Source organism: Brassica oleracea, chromosome C9, assembly GCF_000695525.1.
Source record: "Brassica oleracea var. oleracea cultivar TO1000 chromosome C9, BOL, whole genome shotgun sequence".
Lineage (NCBI taxonomy): Eukaryota > Viridiplantae > Streptophyta > Magnoliopsida > Brassicales > Brassicaceae > Brassica > Brassica oleracea.
In genome coordinates, this window is record NC_027756.1 from 46,831,941 (window position 1) to 46,854,053 (window position 22,113).

The window sequence follows — 22,113 nt, forward strand, 5'->3', positions numbered from 1 at the left end:
TTTGGCCATTAAAATATCTACAAATCATGTATTTTAAATCCGAAGAACCGATTTAATTTATGTTTTAGTTACAAAATAGGTACAAATCAGGTATTTTTAAACCGAAGAACCGATTGAGATCCGAACCCGAAAGTACAATGAGTTATACCGGTTCTTTGAAGATTTACTAACCCCGATCCGAATCCGATAGAACCCGAACCGGTTCCGAACCGAATTTTTATATAACCCGAATGTAGCTGATTTTAATAAACCTGAAAAACCAAAACCCGAATAGATAAAACCGAAACCCGATTGGGATTCCGAATGTCCATGCCTAGTCGTGACTGAGTTCGGAGTTCATAAATTCACAGTAAATTGTATTTGGTTATATAAATAATTGTATCATATCGATGGAAGACAAAAATGTACAGTTAATCTGGTTGGAGATTTTGTGTCATATGTTTCAATTATATAGGAAAATTGGTCGAAGTACGAGTTTTCTCCAAGAGAACGACGTGTGAAATTTTTTTTCATTATCATACAAAAATTATTTTGTTTTCTTTTATCAAAAGAAACAACAGACTGTGACGTAGCCATATTTACTGAGTCAGCGTTCGATGGGCCAGATTCATCCAAACAGAGAACATAAGAATATATTGTAACATTAATAAATCAAATGTATGAGTTTATAATATTGAGCTCGTAAATTAAATCAACTATACTGATTGTACAGTTGAATTGGTTGGGAGCAGTTCACGCAACATTACAAAATGTCAGACGAAATATTTTTTTTTTTTGTTTTTTTGTCAACTTTATTAATGAGCCACAACGGGCCGGTCCAGTTGGTCCATCAGCTTCACCGCAAGAGGCGCGGATCGAACCCGAGATGCTTGGGAGATTGACGTGGTACGGAGACCACCTGTCCTAGAAGTTCCCAGCTCAGACGAAATATTTAAATACATAGAATACACAATCTTGCATTTTTTCAGTTTGATGATAAATATATATGACCTAATTTATGTTATGTTCTTGATGACGTCGATACATATGACATATGTAATTAGTATTACAAGAGAATAGTAGTCTTTATATTATTATTGATTAGTTTGAAATTAAATGTTATATTCTAACGGATTTGCAAAATATATTCAAATCTCAACTTCGTGGTTAGACATTCCTCATACGATCTTCAGTCAACAAACTAGGTGTCTTGACAAGTCCATATTTTTCACCGACGTAAGAAATTATTAGGTTAATCCCAATTTACAAAAGCCATATAATCTAACGTTTTATTGTTTGGTTATAATTGAACATTATTCTTTGGGCTGTGTACTATGCTTCTTTTTGATTTACACGCATTAAACTGAATTGAAAATCATAAAATCACACTACTACTAATTGATTAATTAATTACTTATACCAAACAATATATTTTGCTTTCTTCGGCTTCACTAGAAAGGCTAAAACAAACACCACAGAAAAAGGTCACAGCCTTTTGAAGTAGAAGCAAGTAAATACTATCCCATTAAACTATTATAAAGTTCTCTCATATACACGAAACATATATAAGCGTATTTCTCGACATTAAAACGATAAATTAAAGGATGCTTACATAAAACTTTACAATCAATATGAAACTCAGTAGATAGTTAAATACAAAAAGAGGAGATTGCATACTTTTATTTTTATGTAGGACGTTAATCAAATTAAATTAATGCGATCTTCAATCATGGGTCCTCATATAAAAGTTACAAATTATAACAAGTTTTACTAAATTTTCCACAGGTTTTTTTTTGTTTGATATCAATTTATTTTTATGGCGTTCTTTCCTACGGTTTTTGTTTTCCTAAGCCATTGACAACAATAAAGAAATAATTAATTATATATGGAATACATTTTAATCGAATTTGAAGTAAGGTATAAATTTTTTTTAATCTCTATTTTTTCAACGTACTGTCAGTTTCGGATTTTGAGCTATGATATTATGATCGATATTAATACATTTAAAATTACATATTTAAGAAAATAATAATCTAATTATTGTCTATATGAAGCTTGTTCAACAATTCAAGAGGTCGCTTGGAGCCTACGTATCTCTCTAAATCACCAAAAAGAAGGAAAAAATGAAGAAAAAGCTATAATGGTTTTATTATTATTTTATTTGCAAAGCTCCTCCAATTCCTCTATATAAGCCATTTCCACTCTTTCAATACTTTTAATTTCTCTACCTTTAACTGCCCAAAAGATTCTCCAGCTACCTTTCTCAAATCGTTTTCTTTCTTCATCTCCTTCTTGCTTCTATCTATATATCAAGAAAATTTTCTGGGCTCTTTTTTTTTCTTATTTTCTTGTTCTTGAATCGTTAAACTATAAAAGTATACAAATACATATAATAGATACACTGTTACATAGTCATATGGCGATTGTGGTGGAAGAAGGCGTGGTGTTGAATCATGGAGGTGAAGAGCTTGTTGATATGCCACCTGGATTCAGGTTTCATCCAACAGATGAAGAGCTCATAACGTGCTATCTCAAAGAGAAGGTCTTAGACAGCCGTTTCACGGCTGTGGCTATGGGAGAGGCCGATCTCAACAAGTGCGAGCCCTGGGATTTGCAAAGTAAGTTTTGCATTCAAACAAAATTTTCCAAAAAAATTCAATTCGTCTTTGACCATTTGCAAAAGAGTATTCACACATAAACACACAAGGCTAGCTTCTTGGTTAAGATTATCAATTCTTGAATCAAAATTTTCACACGAGGCTAACTTTGTTTTTTCTTGAACTTTCACTTTATAACCAAACAAATTTCAATCTTCTTGGCCAAGATTCTGATTTTTAATTCTTTTTTTTTTTGTGTGGGCATAGAGAGGGCAAAGATGGGGGAGAAAGAATTATACTTCTTCTGTCAAAGGGACAGGAAGTACCCGACCGGGCTAAGGACGAACCGTGCTACCGAGTCCGGGTATTGGAAAGCGACCGGGAAGGACAAGGCGATCTTCAAAGGCAAAGGTTGTCTCGTTGGGATGAAGAAAACACTTGTGTTTTATAGAGGAAGAGCTCCACGAGGTGAAAAGACTAATTGGGTCATGCATGAATATCGTCTTGAAGGCAAATATTCTTATCACAATCTCCCCAAATCCGCAAGGGTAAGTTGATATATATTACCAATCTGCACATTCTCAAATGTTTTTGAAATCTACAAATGAGAAAAGTCTAGTTTAATTATTAATATTCATTTTCTTAAACCAAAAGTGTTTAAATTTGGTGGAAATTTTGTCCTTTTCAATAAGTTTGAGTTTATATCCAATCCAAGATTGAGTAACAAGCTAAATAAAAGATTGAATATTGTATCTAACATTTTCGGTTTGTTTGTGATCTTGATTACAGGACGAGTGGGTCGTGTGTAGGGTTTTTCACAAGAACAATCCTGCTACGACAACCCAACAAATGACGAGAATACCCCTTGAAGGTCTCACAAGAATGGATTCTCTAGATAACATTGACCATCTCCTAGACTTCTCATCTCTTCCTCCCCTCATGGATCCGAGTTTCACGGGCCAACCCGAACAACACAACTTCAAACCCATCAACTCTCCAACCTACGACATCTCATCACCAATCCAACCTCATCACTTCAACTCTAGTTACCAATCAATCTTTGACCACCAGGGTTTTGGTTCTGCTTCTGGTTCCGGTTCTTCATATAACAACAACAAGGAGATGATCAAGATGGAGCACTCGCTTGTTAGTGTATCTCAAGAAACCTGCCTGAGCTCAGATGTGAATGCAGCCACGACCACGGAGGTATCTTCGGTTCCGGCAATGAAGCAAGAGATGAGTATGATGGGAATGATGAATGGTAGCAAGTCTTATGACGATCTATGTGACTTAAGAGGGATCTTATGGGACTACTGATTAGATTTAGTCGGGGGGAATTATAGTTAATTAATGATTTAATTGTGATTAAAGAGTGTATTCGTTGGGTTTGAAATTAATTTATGTAGTTAATACATTACATATAGGATTTGCTAGGGGGTTAATCCTATATATTATTTTCGCTTCATTGATCTTATTTAGTTGGTTGTGTAATTAGTTTATAGTGTGGAGAAAAAAAGAAAAAAAGAAAAAAAAGATTGGAATCATTTGGGATTTTTAGTGCTTAGGTAATATATTCTCAATGTACACTGTAATATACATATAAGTATTTTTCCTATATACATACTTCTTATAGAGTATCAATTACCAAGATTTACAAACTACTCCATGTGTTTCATAATGTTACTTACTGATACACTAAGAATGAATCCTCCATCTATACTAAGAATTGAATGTTGAAAACGCCATATATCACTTACATATTTTACTGATTTACAAACTACTCCATCTGTACTAAGATTGTTGAAATTAACCACCATATATCACTTACATATTTTAGAAAAAAACAATTTCAAAAAGATACATTTTTTTGTATTTTCAATGCATATTTTGTCAACTAATAATGATTAATTACAAATTTTAAGAAATTTAATTGCGTTTATTGGATTATTATTTTTTTAGATTTATAGGAAAAGGATAAAAACAAAAAATTATATATTTATTATATGTTTTATTAATATGTGTGAAAAATCTAAAACATGCATGGAGTATATTCTTAGTTAATTTCGATATCCTTTTGACAATTTCAAACTCAAGTAGATGTACAAATGAAAATGATAATAACTAAGTGAATGTTATGTATTTTTGTTTACAGTTGTTATCATTAGTGTAGAATATATATATATATGGTTTTAGGTTTACTATTTGCATCGCTTATAATCATAATCAACCTAATTTTTTGAGAATTTTTTTTGTCAACCTAATTTATCATTATGTATTTGTTTTTGAGAAATTAATATGCTAAAATAGACTCTCTTTTTGTTTGAGAATTTTTTTTTTAAAAAAATAGCATTTTCGATCGAATCTGAATAAAACACAGCTCATGAAGCATGTGAATGTTCCCTGAATCTGGGCAGCATATTAGCCTTTTCATATGCCAAATAATTTAGATTATTAGATTATGACACATTGTCACATTGACACACTAATATATGACAATATATATAGAAATACATTTCAACTAAGAACATTAATGATTAATGATGGGTTTCTTGTGAAAATACAATTCCAGATCCCTAAGTCTTATGTCTTAAGGAACTTGTTATTACATCAATCACATTACGTTTTCCTACTAATTTTTTAATAGTTGCGAGTTTTTGAATGTTTCATATCATTCAATTTTCAGCACTTTGTGATTACATCTGTTAGTACCGTAAATACTTATATTTCGTTTTTTCAATATAGATATACTCTATCTCAAGGAATTTTCTTGGGTCCCGATCAAAGCACAAAGCTTTGGCTTTACATGGAATAAGATATGGCTGCAGATCTGTGTTTAAGATTTAGTAGCAGATCTCTTTTTGATTGAATGTGCTGTGATATTCTTAGAATTGAATTCTTTATATTATATTTATATATAACGACAAAGAATTCATTTTAATTTTAAAATTAAAAAGCATGATCATATATCTATTGTAAAAACATAATGCCATGCAGCTAATACATTTTTCTTCTTCAAATTCCCTTGACTTATAGATTCGTCTTAGTTCTTATCCTTAATATTTTCTCTATGCTCTTATGTTACCATAATTTTCTAAAATGATGCAAACGTTCAAGTGTAGATAATTATATAAGCGACTTAAAAAGACAAAAAACTCTTAACCGTACATAAATAAATGATGTATCGGGTTCAATGTACTCTGCTTGTTTAGAAATAAGCGTGTGAGTCTCTTCCACCTCAAATTCAGGACATAAATCTCATTAATTATGTGTTGAATCTTGGACATGAATATAATGGTAATTTTTTTGGCTTACAACAATTGTAGAAAGCGATTTTACTAATTAAAAAAAATTGTAAAAAGAAAATGCAGCAATATGAGCATTATTTTAATGCGCATAATAACAGGACTTTCCATTTAAAGCGAAGCTTTTAGATCGATACCTGCAGCAAAGCTAACCGTTCTTTCCCGTTTTTTTCGGTTTCTAGATGATGATCTCTATTGCCTCTTTTATACTGTCTCTTTCTTCTATCCTTTTCTTTCAGTTCATCATGTTATATACACCAAACCATATTCTATAAATATAATCATTTATCGCCCATAAGACATATACATTGAATGATTTTTTTTTAACACATATACATTGAATGATTATATTTTGTCATGGACAACTTAATTTTGATCAATGATTGTACTTTATCATTTTGTATTGAATTTTCTGTCATCACCTAATTGAAATGATACTGTAGAAAACAAGTGTGAATTTATAACAAATGTAAAGTTTTTTGTTACATAGTTTTCAAAACTTTCACATTGATGAGAAACTATGTGGCACATTATATAATTTAATTAAAACACTTTTTAGGTTAGAGTTATAGTAAATAAAGTAGCTTTATACTCCATCCGTTCCCGAAAGTAAGATTTTCACATAAATGTTATAATTTAATTTATTTTTTTACTTTTTAATACATTTTCCAATAACTTTCTACCAATGAAATTTAATCAATTCAAATATTCTCAATTAATATTTCTCAAAAGTATAAAAAAGTACCTTAACAATATAGAAAATCTATTTTTGTGGAACAAGAATTTTTTTAAAAAAATCTTACTTTCGGGAACGGAAAGAGTATATACATACAATGTAAAAGTTGACGTTCCAACTAATACCACTTTTCTTTTTAACTTAAAGATATCACGAATCTATGAAATGGTCGAAACTAATTTTTAAACGGAACTGCATTTCGCAGATAAATCCTTTTGGATATTCAGATGGATCGTAGATGGACACATTGAAGTGTAGTGGGATGATCTAACTAGCATTGTTAGAACCAGTCTTCTTCTTCTTAAAAGAAAACAGTCCAATTATGTTGAATTTTGTATAAATTAAAAAATTATTTTAGTAGTTAAAATATGTTTAATAGTTGCGCTTATGTATAAATCTATATTTGAGATATTGAAATATGAATTACCCGAAACCCTATTAGGGTTTACTGGAGAAAGAAATTTGACGGTCACATGCGTTAGCCAATGACTCTGCACCGTACACCTTCGCCTGTCTTGCGTAACCCAAACAAAACATAGTACCATTTCGAAATGTTTTTGCTTAACCGGTTGCAGTTTCTCACAAAAATTGTTTCTTTTACAGCTGATTTGTTATCAGTAAGAAGATCCAATTCTCAATTTCAAAAGTTTGCATGATTTTGATGTAAAAAGCAATTAAGCGATTAAATTGAACATTTCATTATTGTTACAAAGAGCGGATCAGATTAGACAGTAGATAGCTATACCATGAGCCATGGGTTTGACAAAAGGAAATATAGCACTAAATATTGGGCTAATGTAAAGATCATGGGCTTAGTTCATTCATATTTTCAATTTGTTGGGGATGAGTATCGTGTGTTAATTAGGACATAAATCTCATGGGCTGGACATAAATTGCTAGTTATGGTCCTTAACGCCTTATCGACTGGACTTTAAAACAAAATCAAATGAAATATTTTGAAGACAGGACTGAGTTTTACGATAACAACATTACAAAACACAATTAATTATTCCGTTAATTAAGATAGAAAGTTGATTTGTCTAAAATAAAAGATAGAAAGTTGATTATGATAGGTCGATATTTGAGTGAAACACCTTTATTCGACAACCACTAGTTGGTCTTGGTATAAGGATTAGCTGAGACTATGATTAACAGGTAAACAGGTTAACCCATCGTAAACAAGGATGGTGACAGAAAATAAGGAAAATAGCATGAAAATGGAAAATGATAGCTATATAAATCGAAATAACTTTTGATAAATATATCATGTCAGTATAGTCATACATGCCATAACCATATTTGATAAACCAATAATGATTATTCCTATGTTAGGAAGAAAAAAACAAGAAAAAACAATGAGTGGGGGTTGAACAAATACTAATTAAATAACAAAAAGAAGATGAATGAGATAATAATTAACAAAACGACCAAGGGGTGATTAATTAATAATTACCCAATCTTCTCTCTCTCTCGTTCAGTAACTCCTCATAGTAGTCGTTTCTCTCTCTATTTCAAAAGAGAAGGAGCGCTCTTGCTTTCTCTCTTCTCGCCGCTTCAACGCCATCGATCCTGCAAAAAAAAATTCTTCATCTCTCTCTCCTCTTTGTCATCGAAGTCACAAAGATACAGTGATCATCAGTTTCCAGTTTGAAGGTATAAGGAACTATAAATCTCTGCGCAAGTCTAATCTTGGCTTTCACCGACACCTGATCTTGCTTTTTCTCTTAACACTGAAATGAATTTAACTTTACTATGCTTGATCTCGTTTGACTTGTGATGCTTAAACAATGTTTTTAGCTTCTGTTAGTTTAAATTCCTGCTGGTTCTCCAGTCATTGTATGAGCTCAGAAACAGCTGTTACGAGCAGTGTACCTGTCTTAATTTCGGTTCTTATCCTCTAAACCAAACGGTATAGTTTGTTGATTCCATTTTGCTACTGGTGTTTCGACAAGAGATTAGTTTTCATTCAAGAGTTATTTATTTTAACCACAAGCTATAGGGGATTTACCTACGTATAAAAGCAAATAATTTCATTTATAATATAAAGTAAGATTACAGTGTGTACAAGTTACTAAAGGCCTTCGGTTTTTATTCCTGATGTAGAAGTCTCACTGCAACGTTTGGAGCTGAAGGCGGTGAGAGTAAAGCAGAGTTCAAAACGGGAGCACTCTGTTGTATTGTGGCCTCCAGGCCACTGGTAACAACCAAATCACCACCCCGCAGCGGCAGAGATGTTCTTCCATCGCGTCAAGATGAAGCACTGCAATGGCGGACTAATCTCAGCTTCTTACCTGCTGTAAATACTGGAGATGGTTTGGATCAGGATACGAGCGATGATGAGAGTCGCAGGTTTGGACTGTACTCGAGCACAAGTAGACGAAGTGAAACTCTGGAATCCTGTTTTCAGCAATCGCCAAGATGGGCTTCTGCTTCTGGTGGGATTGAACAGGACACTGTACCAATAACATATAACTCAAAGCCGCAATGCTTGGATGGGGTAAGTTGATCTTCTTACAATATTCAAGATGAGCTTTTCATGATAGATGAACCATGTACCTCGCTGATGTACTTGTATTTTACAGGAGAAAAGTATTGATAGAGAAAGTACAGCGAGTTTCAGCTCGTTGCTGACTCTATCACAACCAACAACTGCCTCACGGGTGACTCCAAGCAAGCAACCTTTAAGCCTTGCTCACTGTTCTTATCCTCGAGTCTTCTGCAACCCGGTTTCAGATTGTGAGAATCCTGAACTTCATCATCCCCAAGAAGACGCATTCACAGATCCTGTTTCCAGTTTCATGACGTCCACAATAAACCACCAAGGCTCACAAGTAGAGGAAGCATCATCAAACTCTAGTAACAGCACGAGTAGCAATGACAACAAGCTGCTAGATGTGGAAAGATCCAACGAAACACAGGCAGCAAACCAGAGACTTGAACCAGGTTCAACGACACAAGTCACACAACATAGATGCGGGGTTTGCAAAAAGCTCCTATCGCAGAAATCACCATGGTGCTCTCAAAAGATATTAAGAAGTGGAGACATGCCAGCTGCTGGTGTTTTCCCCTGCCACCACGTCTACCATGTCGAATGTTTAGACAAAGTGACCCCAACTTCTCAAACCCGAGATCCGTCTTGTCCTGCTTGCTCAAATACCATCGGAGCATTCGAGCATGAACTGATAGAGCCAGAGACGCTGCAACAGGCTCTAAGATCTCTAAGAAGAAGAAGCCACACAGCTACGGGTTCAGAGCTGCTTAGTACCGACAATCAAACAAGACCGCTTAGAAGAAGACATAAATGGGAAAAACTAAGCTGCTGTTTGAATATAAGCTTCCTATCTTCTTCCTAAAATCCAACATGACCTTATTCTATTTAGGTTCCTCTATAACTCGTACCTGGATCTAGCTCATAAGTGTAACCATATGTTTACTACCTACATTGATTTACTATGCCATTGTAACAACAAATAAGGATGAATATTTACTTGTAGAGCAAAAGAAACTCTATTCAAGACAGTTTGTAAGACAAAAAAAAAACCCTTTCAGTCAAAATTTGTCGAGAATTGGAATCAAAAACAAAAACCTAAAAGAAGAATCAAAATAAAAAAAAATTAAAACTTAAATATATTTGTTGGGGGAGTTAAAGCTCGCAAAAGCCATCCCTGCGCCGAGTAAATCGTACGCTCAGGCAGCAAGCAGTCTTCATCGCTGAAAACAAAGGAATTATATAAAAGATAAGGTATTGAAGCCTTTCCCGTCACCAGAGCCGCCGGCCATAGCTTCCAAAAGAATGGACATGGGGTTGCTCGTGATGATCGGAGCAAGGTCAAAAAAACCTAATCCCTAAACCCTTTTTCTCAGCTCAGATAAGATCAAGTAGTTTTGAAGCTCAGAGTTGGTTACTTGCTCCATATTTATACTAGTCTTTGGTCAAAGCCCTAACCCTAGTCTCTCCTTAATTTTTCCGCCTTCAATTGGGAATTTCCAAGAATACCCTCGTGTAAAGAGATATATTAACATAACAGATCCAAAATTATTATAATATTCTTAAGAAACCCCTTATCTCCTGAAAGAGCACAAATGATCCTAAGTTGAGCTTTCTTTATACGAGTGATAAGAATGATCCATGGACAGAGAGAATAGACTCTGAAACACCAAAACAATAAAAAGCCCTTGGCACGACTTAAGCTTTCTTTAGAACTACTGAGTTTTAAGTAGAAGTATTTACACCAAGAACCTCACTTCTTGACATACAAGATGGAGAAAGGCTGACAGAAAAAAAGATGGAGAGAAAAGAAAATGAACAAAAGGGAAAGCTGTGCTGTGTGTTTTACAGAGGAGATGTTGTAGACTTTTGCATTTTGTTCTTCTCTTGTGCCTTTGGTGGCTGAGCCGAATGAACTGCTGCTCTGTATGAAGATGAAGCAAGCTGTGCCAGTGCCGGTAGGGTGCCACCTGCAAACATTAAAGACCAGGTTCATCCTTCCCATAGTCCAAAAGTGACCAAGAGATCAAAAAAGGAACTTATGTTCCACAACAGTAAGAAAGTAGTGGAGGATGAGGAGGGGGGAAGAAGATCCCAAACCTGCTAGTCCAGCACAGGCCGATGAAACAACTATAACAGGCGGTGCCTGCATTGACACGGAAATGAAAATTCAATTGCTTCATCAGTATGGAAAAGGGTTAAGCAATTCACTGGTCTTTTCCCCAGAAAAATTATGAATTGAAATGGAACCAAATGAAACAAAGCATGATGAAAAGAAGAAGAGAACTCTGCATCTTTTGTAAATAACTTACCCCAACAAGAAAGTGTAACCACATGGGTCCTTTTATCCACTTGCGTACAATTGGCATAACTGCGTCAATCAAAAAAAAAAAGAGCATTTAAAACAAGCCAAACAGACTCAGACTCAGACTCTTACTCTTTTAAACAAAGCTTTAAATCTAACTGCTACCAGTGTAGTCTATCACCAACACATAACTAGATAACTAATACAGATAATAGTACGCTGATTCTTATAGCCCACAATTGGTAATTAAATACAGTCAAGCCTCTCCTTGGAATAAAGTATGACTAATCTTAGATGACTAAATCTCTGCTTCTAATTCCTTCTCCAAGTCAGAGAAGACTCCTAAAGTGAGCAATAAAGAAGTAGGTGCAACTCGATTAAAGACTTTTAGACACAATCAACGAGTAAAGAACAAGTTGAAAGACATAAGAAGATATTAGTTCAGACAAGATTCGATGTGAGATATGTCTACATACCATGGTTAAATCCAATGAATGCACTTGCAGTACCACCAACAGCTGATCCAATCTAAAGATCATATAACAAAACAAAGCTTGAAAAAATAGATCGCTAACACCTTTTTAATCCATTTGAAATAAAAACAGAAGGGAATGTCTTTTGCATCCTCAAAGTTAAAAAAAAACAATCTTTTGACAAGTGAAGCAGGCTTCAGTTACACTAAAAGAGTCGAACTTTGCCAAATCCAAACCAAAAGAAATCAAATTCTTATAACGAAACTTACCATAGAAAAGCTATCCCTGATGAAGGGAGACACAGTCCATTCACTGGTTTCCTGAAATCAATCAATTCCTAATTAAGAATATATCCTAAAAGAACGAATCTTCCTCTATAGTGACCATCTGGAACAGAGATCTGTATAATACAAATTGAAAATACCAAGTTTTTAGTGAGAGGGCCTGCGCAATGATGGCATCTGATCTCTGTCTCATGCGCTGAATCAGCCATTTTTATTAGTAGGAAGAAGACGAAGAAGAGCACGAGAAACCCACAACGATAGGGTTTAGACTCAGTTTTGCTTTCTTCCTCTGTTGTTGTTCGGCGAGAAAGAGTCCACCGCCTGCGTATTCTCTGCACGCCAGCTTAAACAAACCGAGTCGGTCCAACCGTGAACTATTAATTAGAATCTTTGGACCGGTCAGGACCGGTTTACTCAGCTCCATCTTCTTCTTTTTTACTTTTTAGGAGGTGATACATTTGTTAAAGGTAAGATGTTTTTTTTTTTGCTTATCCAAGTTATCTTTAGAATCTCACTTCTCCGTGTTCCAAAGGGTTAGAGACAACTTTTTGAAATACATGTATTAACGAATATAAAGAGAAAGTAGACGAACAAAGAATGTAAATAAATAAACTGAAAACAAGAAAAACAAGAATGGATACTATTATCTACTTGCAGCTAAACAATCAATCTTTATAAACGATCCACGATCCGATTTGTCTCCCAGCCTTGGGGGTTTGGAAACAATGTTGCCCAGGGGTCAAAGTTTAAAGGCTTTTACATCCAAGTTTGGGGTTCAAATCCCAGGCGACGCAATTTCTACACTAATAAGTCTGAATTTCAATTTCCGGAAAATGTGAATTATGCAGAAAAATTGAAGAAAATACTTATAAGAGATCTTCAACATGGCGTAAAGAGTACCGTCAGGAATTGATCTAACATGGCGGCTCAGGGTGTCCAGTCAAATGTGAATCATCGTAAGACATGTAGAATTATCTGCTGTAATATCGTCTATGTAATGTTTCTCATAATTTGTAATAACATAATAACCAGACAAAAAATAAATATTTACCAAAATATGAATTTTCTGTTCTGGAAAAAAAAAATATGACTCAACAATTCGATATCTTCCTATGGATCTATTGGTACATTTAGAAGGCGAGGAACAACAATTTTTAATGAGAAAGTCGTTTTCCGGATGGATACTCTCTAACATGCGTCACTTGAAACAAAATTTTAGAGGAAAACTAATGGAAAGGAAGAAGCAAACGAGGAACATGACGACCCTCCTACTATAAAGGTTACGGCAGTGCCCCCTTGGATACTTCGAATCTCTACATATCAAATCGATGTGTCATGGATCGACAATGGCAGTGTTAGTGACTTAGAGTGTAGTCTAAAGGATCAAATAGCTTCATAATCTTTTGGATTACAGGCATGCGGTAGGAGCCTCTCACCCTTACATGCTGAAATAAAAAGTTTACTTTAGGCAGTCTAATGTATGCGAGATAGGAGGATATCCTTGATACAGTTTAAGACAGACTGTTTGGACCTAGTAGACATGACAACAAATCTGACAGGCTGACCAACATTCGCGACGGAGATTGAGATCTTCCAGAAACTACAAAAGGACTTCGAGGATATGAGTCTGGTTCATATTCCTCGGAGTATGAATGGTCGGACGGACGCGTCAGCGAAAGAAGCAATATCCAGAGGCTATTTTTTCATATAGATCAGACACAGACATACGGAAGTGCTCTTTGGAGAATCGGTTCGTCTGACCGACACTTGATATAGTTTAAATGGACAGTTCACAAAAAAAACGATCCGATTTGTCAAAACTAGCCAGAATTTGCGTTTGCAACCTCTCGCACCGTGCACACTATCTTCTATACTATTCAAACAAACAAATCACAATATGTTCTCTGTTGGACGCAGACAAGACTGTCTTGTGGTGAACACAAAACTATGCGTTATGCATATAAGAATCACAAGATCACTACAAAAATCACTTAAAAACCAAACTAAGCAAAAGCAGAAAGTAGTAGACCCGAATACTATCTTCTTCTTTTTGTGTGTGTTGGCGTTAGATGAATATAAAAAGATTCTTCTTGAGTTGAGAATGCGACTCACCAAAACTTTCTTTAGTTTTGGATTCTCATATTCTCATTCTGAAATCTCATGAACCAACTTTTCGTCTCCATTTTCTCTCAAAACGAATATAATTCCGCGGTCATTTCCCGCTTCCTCTTTTGATTCTTAATGTATCCAATACTCTCTCGTTCCATTAAGCAGTCACAATCCTAACGATGCCGCCCACGTGTTCAATTATTATACATATGGAGGAAGATTAAATTAAAAAAAAAAAAAGGTTAGTAAACAAGAACAAGAATCTGTAAAGGGGAAATGAACGTACAAGGAAGAACATTTATCACTCTTCCTTCTCTTTTACTTAAAGAGTGACATTTCCATTAGCAGAGTAAAAGGAAAGTCACATGGAGAAAGACTAAGCACAATTAAAATAAGGCTATAACATGTAAAATTACTAGTTAGGCACTACTTCCGCAATAACACACATCATTTTATATTAACTGATATCAGCAGCCAGAAGCCCTGGAGAAACATGTGTTACAGTAAAACCTTTTCTTCTCTAATTTTGTTACCGAGTTAAGAACAGACCATGCTGCAAGAAAGCATACTCAAATCTTGATGGTATCAGCAGCTACATTTGATATAAATCAGTGATTTTCTAGCAATATGTGGTTAAAAGTGAATTCAAACACATAATTTGCTTGGTTGGGTTTACTTTTTGATGGTATTCAAATATACTTTTAAAACTTGCAGCACACAATGATAGAAGCCTCTCTTTGTGGAAGCATATTCCCACTCACATGCCAATCAACTATTTCGGCAATATGCTGAAATACTTTTAACTGAAGGTTATGAAAAAGTTTCTTTATCAAACAGAATAAAGTGTTAATGAGAAATCAGAACCATGAAAGGTTGAAAAAATATATGCAAAGATATCATTCAAGGAACATAAGATTTGGTGTTTGACAATTTCCTTTGAAACAACAGACCATATTTCTAGCCAAGTCTCTTTTTTTCCTCTATAAGGCATCTATCAAACTCAATAAGATATGTGAGACTCTATACTTTGATAGTGGATATATATTCTCAATTTCACATACAGAAGCTATCATTTCGGCATTTGGCAATCACGACTTCTTTGTACGTATATTTATCTACGAACTTATTCTATATACCAATATCTATACTTAATCCAAACTACAATATGTTTGATGATGGACGATAGAGTCACAGCCATGGAGGAAGTAGATTCAGGGAAGTATAATGTAAGAAAGCAGCCAGACTTTAGATGCATAGTTATCACGAGCTTATACATAAATCTATTATGTACATATGCACACATAAACACACAAACAATACATACAAATATGGACGTAAGACATGTTATGTTGCCTTAAGAATAGACAGGAAAGACTACAGACGTACATACATGCATGCATGCATACATAGCACAAGCATGGATGGGCCAAATATTTGTGCCAATCAAAGAATGTAAGATATAGGTCCACCACTAGTTTTTATGCTGTTTAGAGAGAATATGTACTAAACTTGTTGAAGGAGACAGCATGAAGTATTCTTCATTCGCTTTCTCACGTCTTAATTATCTTTCATGACAAAACAATGTTGAAACCTAAGTTTCATCCCACTTGCGGCTATCATAAAAACCATTCAGATATTATCAGTACACACTCATGAAACATGAGCCATTTTGGTTGATATAGGTAAAATCTATCTTAAAGTTCAATAGAAAATGCTAAGGCTGAAGATGTATCTAGAGACTGAATAATGACTATCAAGTAGGAGCAAAAACAATACAGACAAGTGGAAAGCATTGAGATTATTCCTCAAGAGAGAGAAAGGTTAGAGCTGTGGACTTTGAAAAAATTGAGGAATAAGGAAAGAGAATGAATTCCCCTGCCCAAGTAGAAAATTTTCAATTTTTTGGGGAGAATAAGATACTTTCGTATGGCAGAATGGTGAAAGAATGTGCATAAGATGCATTAGTTGTGAATCAATTCTGGTATCTAATGCAAGGCTTGAATTGCATTGAAAAGCAGTAATCCAAAGGAATCAATACAAGAAATTAAAAATATAATCGAAGTAAACAACCTACAATTGAAACGATAAGAACACAAACAACAAAGCTATGATTAGACTAGTTATTCATATTCCTTACCTTAGTTATCATCCTCTATATAAAGAAATGTTGCAAAGACCTTTTACTCTTCAGACCAAGTTTTGAGCATAAATAAGGAAAGGGGGGAAAAGACATCTTCCCAAATTGGTGGAGTTGCAGACCATAGTGTACTATCTCTGAGCTGAGAGAAACAGGCTGCATTTTAAAACTAAGATTGTGTCAGGTAAAAGAAAAACATTTGGTCATTGCACTCATTATTAATGCAATTTTGCTAGGTGAAGATAGACTTACTTTTTTTTTTAAAGACAGACTTATGTATTACCACAATCAGCACCAAGGAAAGAGCATCCTCTCTTCATCTAGAATGTCCATTCCTTCTGAAAGGCACCCATTTCTCCGAGGAAATGGCCCCGGAGATTCTGGACTAATCCTCTCAACCGATGCGAAGCCACGACTAAAATGGACTCCAGATCTTCATGAGAGATTCGTCGACGCAGTTAACCAGCTTGGAGGAGGAGAAAGTAAGCTAGATTATTAACCATCCTTTACAATCAGTCTTCTAGAATAATGTACTTATGTGTATACTTTTGTCTCTGCAGAGGCTACTCCTAAGACAATCATGAAAGTCATGGGTATTCCAGGTCTTACTTTATATCATCTCAAGAGTCATCTTCAAGTAAGCTATCAACACTTCATACAGACATGTGCTTAAACTCTATAAGCTTTTTGTTCATGACTTGTTCATCAATCCCTTGGTAGAAAACTGTTAATGGCCTATACAAAGATTACTAATTTCATGAATTTTAACCAGAAATATAGGCTGAGCAAGAATCTTAATGGACAAGCTAATAGCAGTTTAAACAAGACAAGTAAGCTTAGTTATTCATTATTCAGACAAAAGAATATTTTCATAAGGTTCATTTTTATTCAGAACTAATTAGTAACTTGGTTTAGGTGTGATGACCATGGTAGAAGAAAACACCCCTGAAGCAGATGAAAGTCACAGTGAGAGTTTAAGCATTGGACCACAGCCTAGCATGTAAGAATATATATGGCTATTTGCTTACATCTTCTAACCTATTAAAATTTCAAAAACATGACCTATATATGCCTATACAGGAACTTGCCCATAAGTGATGCTCTTCAAATGCAAATAGAGGTTCAGAGAAGGCTACACGAGCAACTTGAGGTATCACATATTATACACTGTGGATTCACTCTATTTAAAGCAGCATTCAGTGTTGGTAACAGCAGTGTTTGAAGTTTGTGTTCATATATTAAAATTAAAAGTTAAATTAAAAACTATCATAAAGTGTGTTGTTATTATACTCAAACGTGTAGAAACTACAAAGACACAAGTATAGAACATCAACAGAGGATTGAAACTCCATCTAGAAACAGAATCAAAAAAGCATTTAGATACGGTTTCATTACAATTTTATATTAAACTGAGCCAGGTACAGCGACATTTGCAGCTCAGGATCGAAGCTCAAGGGAAGTACCTGCAAGCGATTTTGGAGAAAGCACAAGAGACACTTGGGAGACAGAACCTAGGTCCAGCTGGTATCGAAGCAACTAAAGCTCAACTCTCAGAGCTAGTATCTAAAGTGTCATCTGAATATCCAGACGCTAGCTTCCTAGAACTGCAGAATCTACACCACCAACAGATGCAAACAGCCTATCCGCCACCAAACTCCTCCCTGGAAAGTTGCCTAACCTCAAGTGAAGGAAACCAGAAAGCACCCAAGATGCTTGAGAACGGATTGGGACTAAGGACGTATCTTGGAGATTCAAGTTCGGAGCAGAAAGTGATAATGGAAGAACCATTTTTCCACAGAATGGAGCTCACATGGGCAGCAGAAGAAGAAGAAGAAGGCCTCAGAGAGAATAATAATAGGCCGTATCTTTCGGCAATGGAACCGAGAAACTCGACTTCAAGAAGAAGTCCCGGGAGATTGTCAATAGGAGTGGGATTACAAGAACTTCGAGGTGGGTACACAGAGGAAAGATACAGGGAGAATGGAGGAGATTGCAAGGTTGAAACACGCACCAGTACAGCTCTGGATCTTAACACACATGAAGAAACCTACGGTACAACACGTCCGAAACAGTTTGATTTGAACGGTTTCAGCTGGAGTTGAGAAGAAAGTCTAAAGCTTAAAAACTGCACCAACCATTTGATTTCCTTTATCATCCTGAGGTCGTCTGAAAGTTAGTTATCATTCGAAACAAAAGAGACATGTTATGATCCTCATGCATCTATGTTACATTTATATTACTAACTTCATGTTTCTGAAATTTTAGGTCAACTCCAAAACTATAAAAAAATTTGTCTTCATTAGCTCTGATGGCGAATCCCTGGTTCCCCGGGAACAATGCTTCCGCCTTGTCTCAGCTGCTTCGTTCCACTGGTGACAACCACCTCCTTGTCCCTCCCATCCCTCCCGACCCCCCTGATCCTGACCCCTCTAACCAGGGCCGGCTTAGGGCATGGGGCAAGGGGGCGTGGGCCCCGGGGCCCAAACAATTTTTTAACAAAAATAATATTAAAGAGGACCCAAAATTTTAAAAATAACTAAGTATAGGGGCCCAAAAATTTTAAGTTGTCCACATATGCATATAAAAAAACCTAAAATATTTTTTTGCCAAGGGTCCAATAATACCTTGAGCCGGCCCTGCCTCTAACCCTCTCTCCCTCTCTCGTTTCCCCCCCTCTCAACTCCCCTGGCTCAAAGACTCTTAAATCTTCTCGTGCTTCGCAGCGTGCTCTTCTCTCGAGCTCTGCAGTTAAAGTATCGAGCTCTAAACCTTCTACTGAATCAAATGGTCCAGTTCTCTCTCAAACTTCAGCTGTCTCTGGTTCCAAAAGCTTTGGATCTAGATCTCAGAATACTGTTCACCTCGACCTTGGAAACTTTAAAGTTCTCCCTCCTAAATACTCCTCTCCAATCCAAACTAACAGAGCCTCCAAATCTTCCCTAAATCCCCCACCCCTAGCTCCGATTCCAACCCTCAATCATCAAAACCCACAAATTCCACCTCAAACCTCTGGAAGTTCTAATCAGCCACAACCTCCTCTTGTTCCCCCTCCAATCACTCCTCCAAATACTACCCCTCCCTTAACTACTGATAAACAGTCCACTCAACACCAACCACCACCTCCACTAGTCGAAAGACTCCGCCGTTCTCAAAATAAAACCCTTAGTAGGCTTGCTCCTGTTACCATATCTGATACTGGAAGACCTCGGGTTTCCATTCCAGACAGTGTATTCCAAAAAGGTGCTGAGCTCCACAAGGATTTCATAATTTGTTATTTCAACGGCAGTCCTCCACCTTTCAATCATGTGCAGAGTATACTGAATCACCTGCGGGGAAAAGGAAAACGTGTAGAAATACATACCAATCCTCTTTCGCGTTCAATGCTGGTTAGAATCCCATCTGATTACCTTCGGGAGAAAATTTTGGAAAAGCGAGTTTGGTACGTTGGTGACTCAATGTTTCAAGCTATACAATGGACCTCCTCTGCTTCTAGTTCCTCTCCCCCGTTGGACTCAATACAGATTTGGGCTCATCTGAATGGAGTGCCACTCGACCTTCGTCATCAGGAAGGTTTGAGTCCGGTTGCTGGTCTGGTTGGTGATCCAAAGGAAACAGATGATTTTACTCTGAATCTTGTGAGCTTGACTTTGTCTCATGTCAAGGTTGAAGTTGACCTGACAAAACCCTTACCAGATGTTGTTGAATTCACTCGTGATTCTGGTGAAGTTGTGGAAGTCTCGGTCACCTACCCCTGGGTTCCACCAACGTGCTCTCACTGTAAAGAACTAGGGCATATAATGAGGAATTGTCTCCATGTTCCTTTGCAGCCTAAGAAAGCAGCTTCAACAACTAAATCAAAGGGAAAGAAACCTAGTGTAGTAGAGAAAGAAGTTTCTCACACCTCAACTAGCAACGAGGCTGTGAACCAGGTGGCTTCTGCTTCTCAGTCTGATCGCCCTTTGACCTCCTCTGAGACTAAGAATGGTCCCGCCTCTGTGCTTGCAACCTCGCCCCATCAACCCGCTTCACCCTCTTACCCCTCCGAACCTTCCTTCCTACCTCCTCCCAACAAAAAGACCACACAAATCAACCCTCCTCTCATTGAGCCATCAAAACACTTCCTTATATCAAACAACTCTCCTCAAACCCAGCTTGTCCCTGTTACACTAAACTCCTCTCCCTCCAGTTCCCCTAACTCTAAACCTCCCTTAAAACGCTCCAGAGCTGACAACTCAAACCACCAATTCCCTTCCTTCACTGACCAGCTAAAATCATTCACTGCTCCACCCACTGTCCTTCCCCCATTTTTTGTCCCCCTCCTTCCACCTATTTTAAACTCCTCTAATCCCTTTTCTCTTTTGTCACCTCATGGTTCTCTCCTTCCGGAGGAGAACATAGACTAACCCCTATGGATACTAAAACCTTTTTTTGGAATGTCCGTGGTTTAAATGATCCGGTAAAACATTCACCTTTTTGTCAATGGTTATCTAGTCATCAACCCTCTTTTGGTACTTTATTAGAAACTCATATCAAAACCCATAACCTTAACCACCTTATGGGAAAACTCTGTAGAGGTTGGAACTTCACCTCTAATCACCTGTCGGATGAAGATGGTAGGATCATAGTAATATGGAAAGACAACATCTCTGTTCGCACCCTGCAAGAGTCAAGACAAACATTAACTTGTGAAGTCAAAATTCCAGGCTCAGCAGTGTTCACCTACACAGCAATTTATGCTTCGAATGAAAGTTCAGAGCGCACTGACCTGTGGGTGGAACTGTTAAATACTTATCAGAATCTCTCTCTCCACTCTTCCCCATGGATGCTAGGTGGAGACTTTAACCAGATACTCCACCCTGCTGAGCACTCTGTGTCTGCGGTAAATTCTTTGACGCCAGATATGATCCAATTCAGGGACTGCCTAACTCAAATGGGGCTCTTCGATCTTCGCTATCAAGGCTCCTTCTTCTCTTGGACAAACCGTTGCCCTGTGAACCCAATAGCTAAAAAACTTGACCGCCTCCTTATCAATAACCATATCCTCAACCTTTTCCCAAACTGTTCAGCCTTCTTCCTCCCTTCCCAAACCTCAGATCATTCTCCCTGTCTCCTCAACCTAGCCTATAAAATCCCATCATGTGGTACCCGCCCCTTTAAGTTCTATAACTATCTATCCAAACATCCCGATTTTCACCAAGTGGTACTCGATGCATGGACACAAGCCGGAAGCACTGCCTGGAACCTCACAGCTCTTGCTTGGAAACAGAAACAAATAAAGAGTGATCTTAAAACACTGAATAAAGATAATTTCTATAAATTCAAATAAGAGTGAGTGAGGCTAACCGTGTTTTACAAGATGTGCAGGTACAGGTTATGCAGGCCCCCTCAACGCAGACATTCGAACTTGAAAAGCAAGCACTTGAGTGCTGGAATTTCCTAAGACTGATAGAGGAGTGTTACTTCAAACAAAGATCAAGGATCAATTGGCTTAAAGAAGGGGATCAGAATACTTCTTACTTTTTCCGAATTGTGCAGACACGCCTGAACTACAACACCATCCGATCGTATGTACTTATCTCTGGCATTATCCTCACTGATCCATTGGACATGAGCTCTCACGCAGTTCGTCACTTCTCTAATATCCTCGGCCCCATGCCCCCCATGCGCGTCAACATGGTCTCTACAGTACAGTGGTTTCAATCT

The 22,113-nt window shown here is 36.6% G+C and overlaps 4 protein-coding genes across 8 annotated transcripts; 3 read left to right on the top strand and 1 right to left on the bottom strand.

Moving 5' to 3' along the window:
- Positions 1-2,205: 2,205 nt before the first annotated feature.
- On the top strand, positions 2,206-4,126 carry LOC106315785 (NAC domain-containing protein 92). The gene is made up of 3 exons (XM_013753608.1): positions 2,206-2,597; positions 2,844-3,124; positions 3,366-4,126. The coding sequence occupies exons 1-3, from the start codon at positions 2,396-2,398 to the stop codon at positions 3,891-3,893; spliced, it is 1,011 nt and encodes a 336-aa protein (XP_013609062.1). The 5' UTR covers positions 2,206-2,395; the 3' UTR covers positions 3,894-4,126.
- A 3,632-nt stretch (positions 4,127-7,758) lies between these two features.
- On the top strand, positions 7,759-10,350 carry LOC106315191. Its single transcript, XM_013752940.1, has 3 exons — positions 7,759-7,769; positions 8,718-9,111; positions 9,197-10,350. Exons 1-3 carry the CDS (start codon positions 7,759-7,761, stop codon positions 9,965-9,967), a joined length of 1,176 nt encoding a protein of 391 aa, XP_013608394.1. The 3' UTR covers positions 9,968-10,350.
- A 414-nt stretch (positions 10,351-10,764) lies between these two features.
- On the bottom strand, positions 10,765-12,519 carry LOC106316161. Its single transcript, XM_013754033.1, has 6 exons — positions 12,305-12,519; positions 12,150-12,200; positions 11,884-11,935; positions 11,415-11,473; positions 11,203-11,248; positions 10,765-11,072 (listed from the first exon to the last, which is right to left on the bottom strand). Exons 1-6 carry the CDS (start codon positions 12,371-12,373, stop codon positions 10,948-10,950), a joined length of 402 nt encoding a protein of 133 aa, XP_013609487.1. The 5' UTR covers positions 12,374-12,519; the 3' UTR covers positions 10,765-10,947.
- A 3,848-nt stretch (positions 12,520-16,367) lies between these two features.
- LOC106313660 (myb family transcription factor APL) lies at positions 16,368-18,669 on the top strand. Of its 5 annotated transcripts, none has more exons than XM_013751532.1 (7): positions 16,368-16,594; positions 16,677-16,892; positions 16,971-17,047; positions 17,183-17,240; positions 17,326-17,410; positions 17,491-17,560; positions 17,835-18,669. In XM_013751532.1, exons 2-7 carry the CDS (start codon positions 16,685-16,687, stop codon positions 18,510-18,512), a joined length of 1,176 nt encoding a protein of 391 aa, XP_013606986.1. In that variant the 5' UTR covers positions 16,368-16,594; positions 16,677-16,684; the 3' UTR covers positions 18,513-18,669. The 5 variants fall into 5 exon arrangements, with proteins under 5 accessions (XP_013606986.1, XP_013606989.1, XP_013606984.1 ...); XM_013751535.1 differs by having other exon boundaries at positions 17,847-18,669; XM_013751530.1 differs by having other exon boundaries at positions 16,369-16,594; positions 17,829-18,669.
- Positions 18,670-22,113: the final 3,444 nt, after the last annotated feature.

Bases quoted from the DNA above. Each gene is read 5' to 3' on its own strand.
- LOC106315785 (XM_013753608.1), top strand. From the start codon at position 2,396: ATGGCGATTGTGGTGGAAGAAGGCGTGGTGTTGAATCATGGAGGTGAA. The intron at 2,598-2,843 runs GTAAGTTTTGCA...GTGTGGGCATAG, and splicing joins CGAGCCCTGGGATTTGCAAA to AGAGGGCAAAGATGGGGGAG. The intron at 3,125-3,365 runs GTAAGTTGATAT...TCTTGATTACAG, and splicing joins ATCTCCCCAAATCCGCAAGG to GACGAGTGGGTCGTGTGTAG.
- LOC106316161 (XM_013754033.1), bottom strand. From the start codon at position 12,373: ATGGCTGATTCAGCGCATGAGACAGAGATCAGATGCCATCATTGCGCA. The intron at 11,474-11,883 runs GTATGTAGACAT...TGATTGACGCAG, and splicing joins ATTCATTGGATTTAACCATG to TTATGCCAATTGTACGCAAG. The intron at 11,073-11,202 runs GTTTGGGATCTT...TAATGTTTGCAG, and splicing joins GGCCTGTGCTGGACTAGCAG to GTGGCACCCTACCGGCACTG.
- LOC106313660 (XM_013751530.1), top strand. From the start codon at position 16,685: ATGTATTACCACAATCAGCACCAAGGAAAGAGCATCCTCTCTTCATCT. The intron at 17,241-17,325 runs GTAAGCTTAGTT...AACTTGGTTTAG, and splicing joins TAGCAGTTTAAACAAGACAA to GTGTGATGACCATGGTAGAA. The intron at 17,411-17,490 runs GTAAGAATATAT...ATGCCTATACAG, and splicing joins ATTGGACCACAGCCTAGCAT to GAACTTGCCCATAAGTGATG.
- LOC106315191 (XM_013752940.1), top strand. The intron at 9,112-9,196 runs GTAAGTTGATCT...TGTATTTTACAG, and splicing joins AGCCGCAATGCTTGGATGGG to GAGAAAAGTATTGATAGAGA.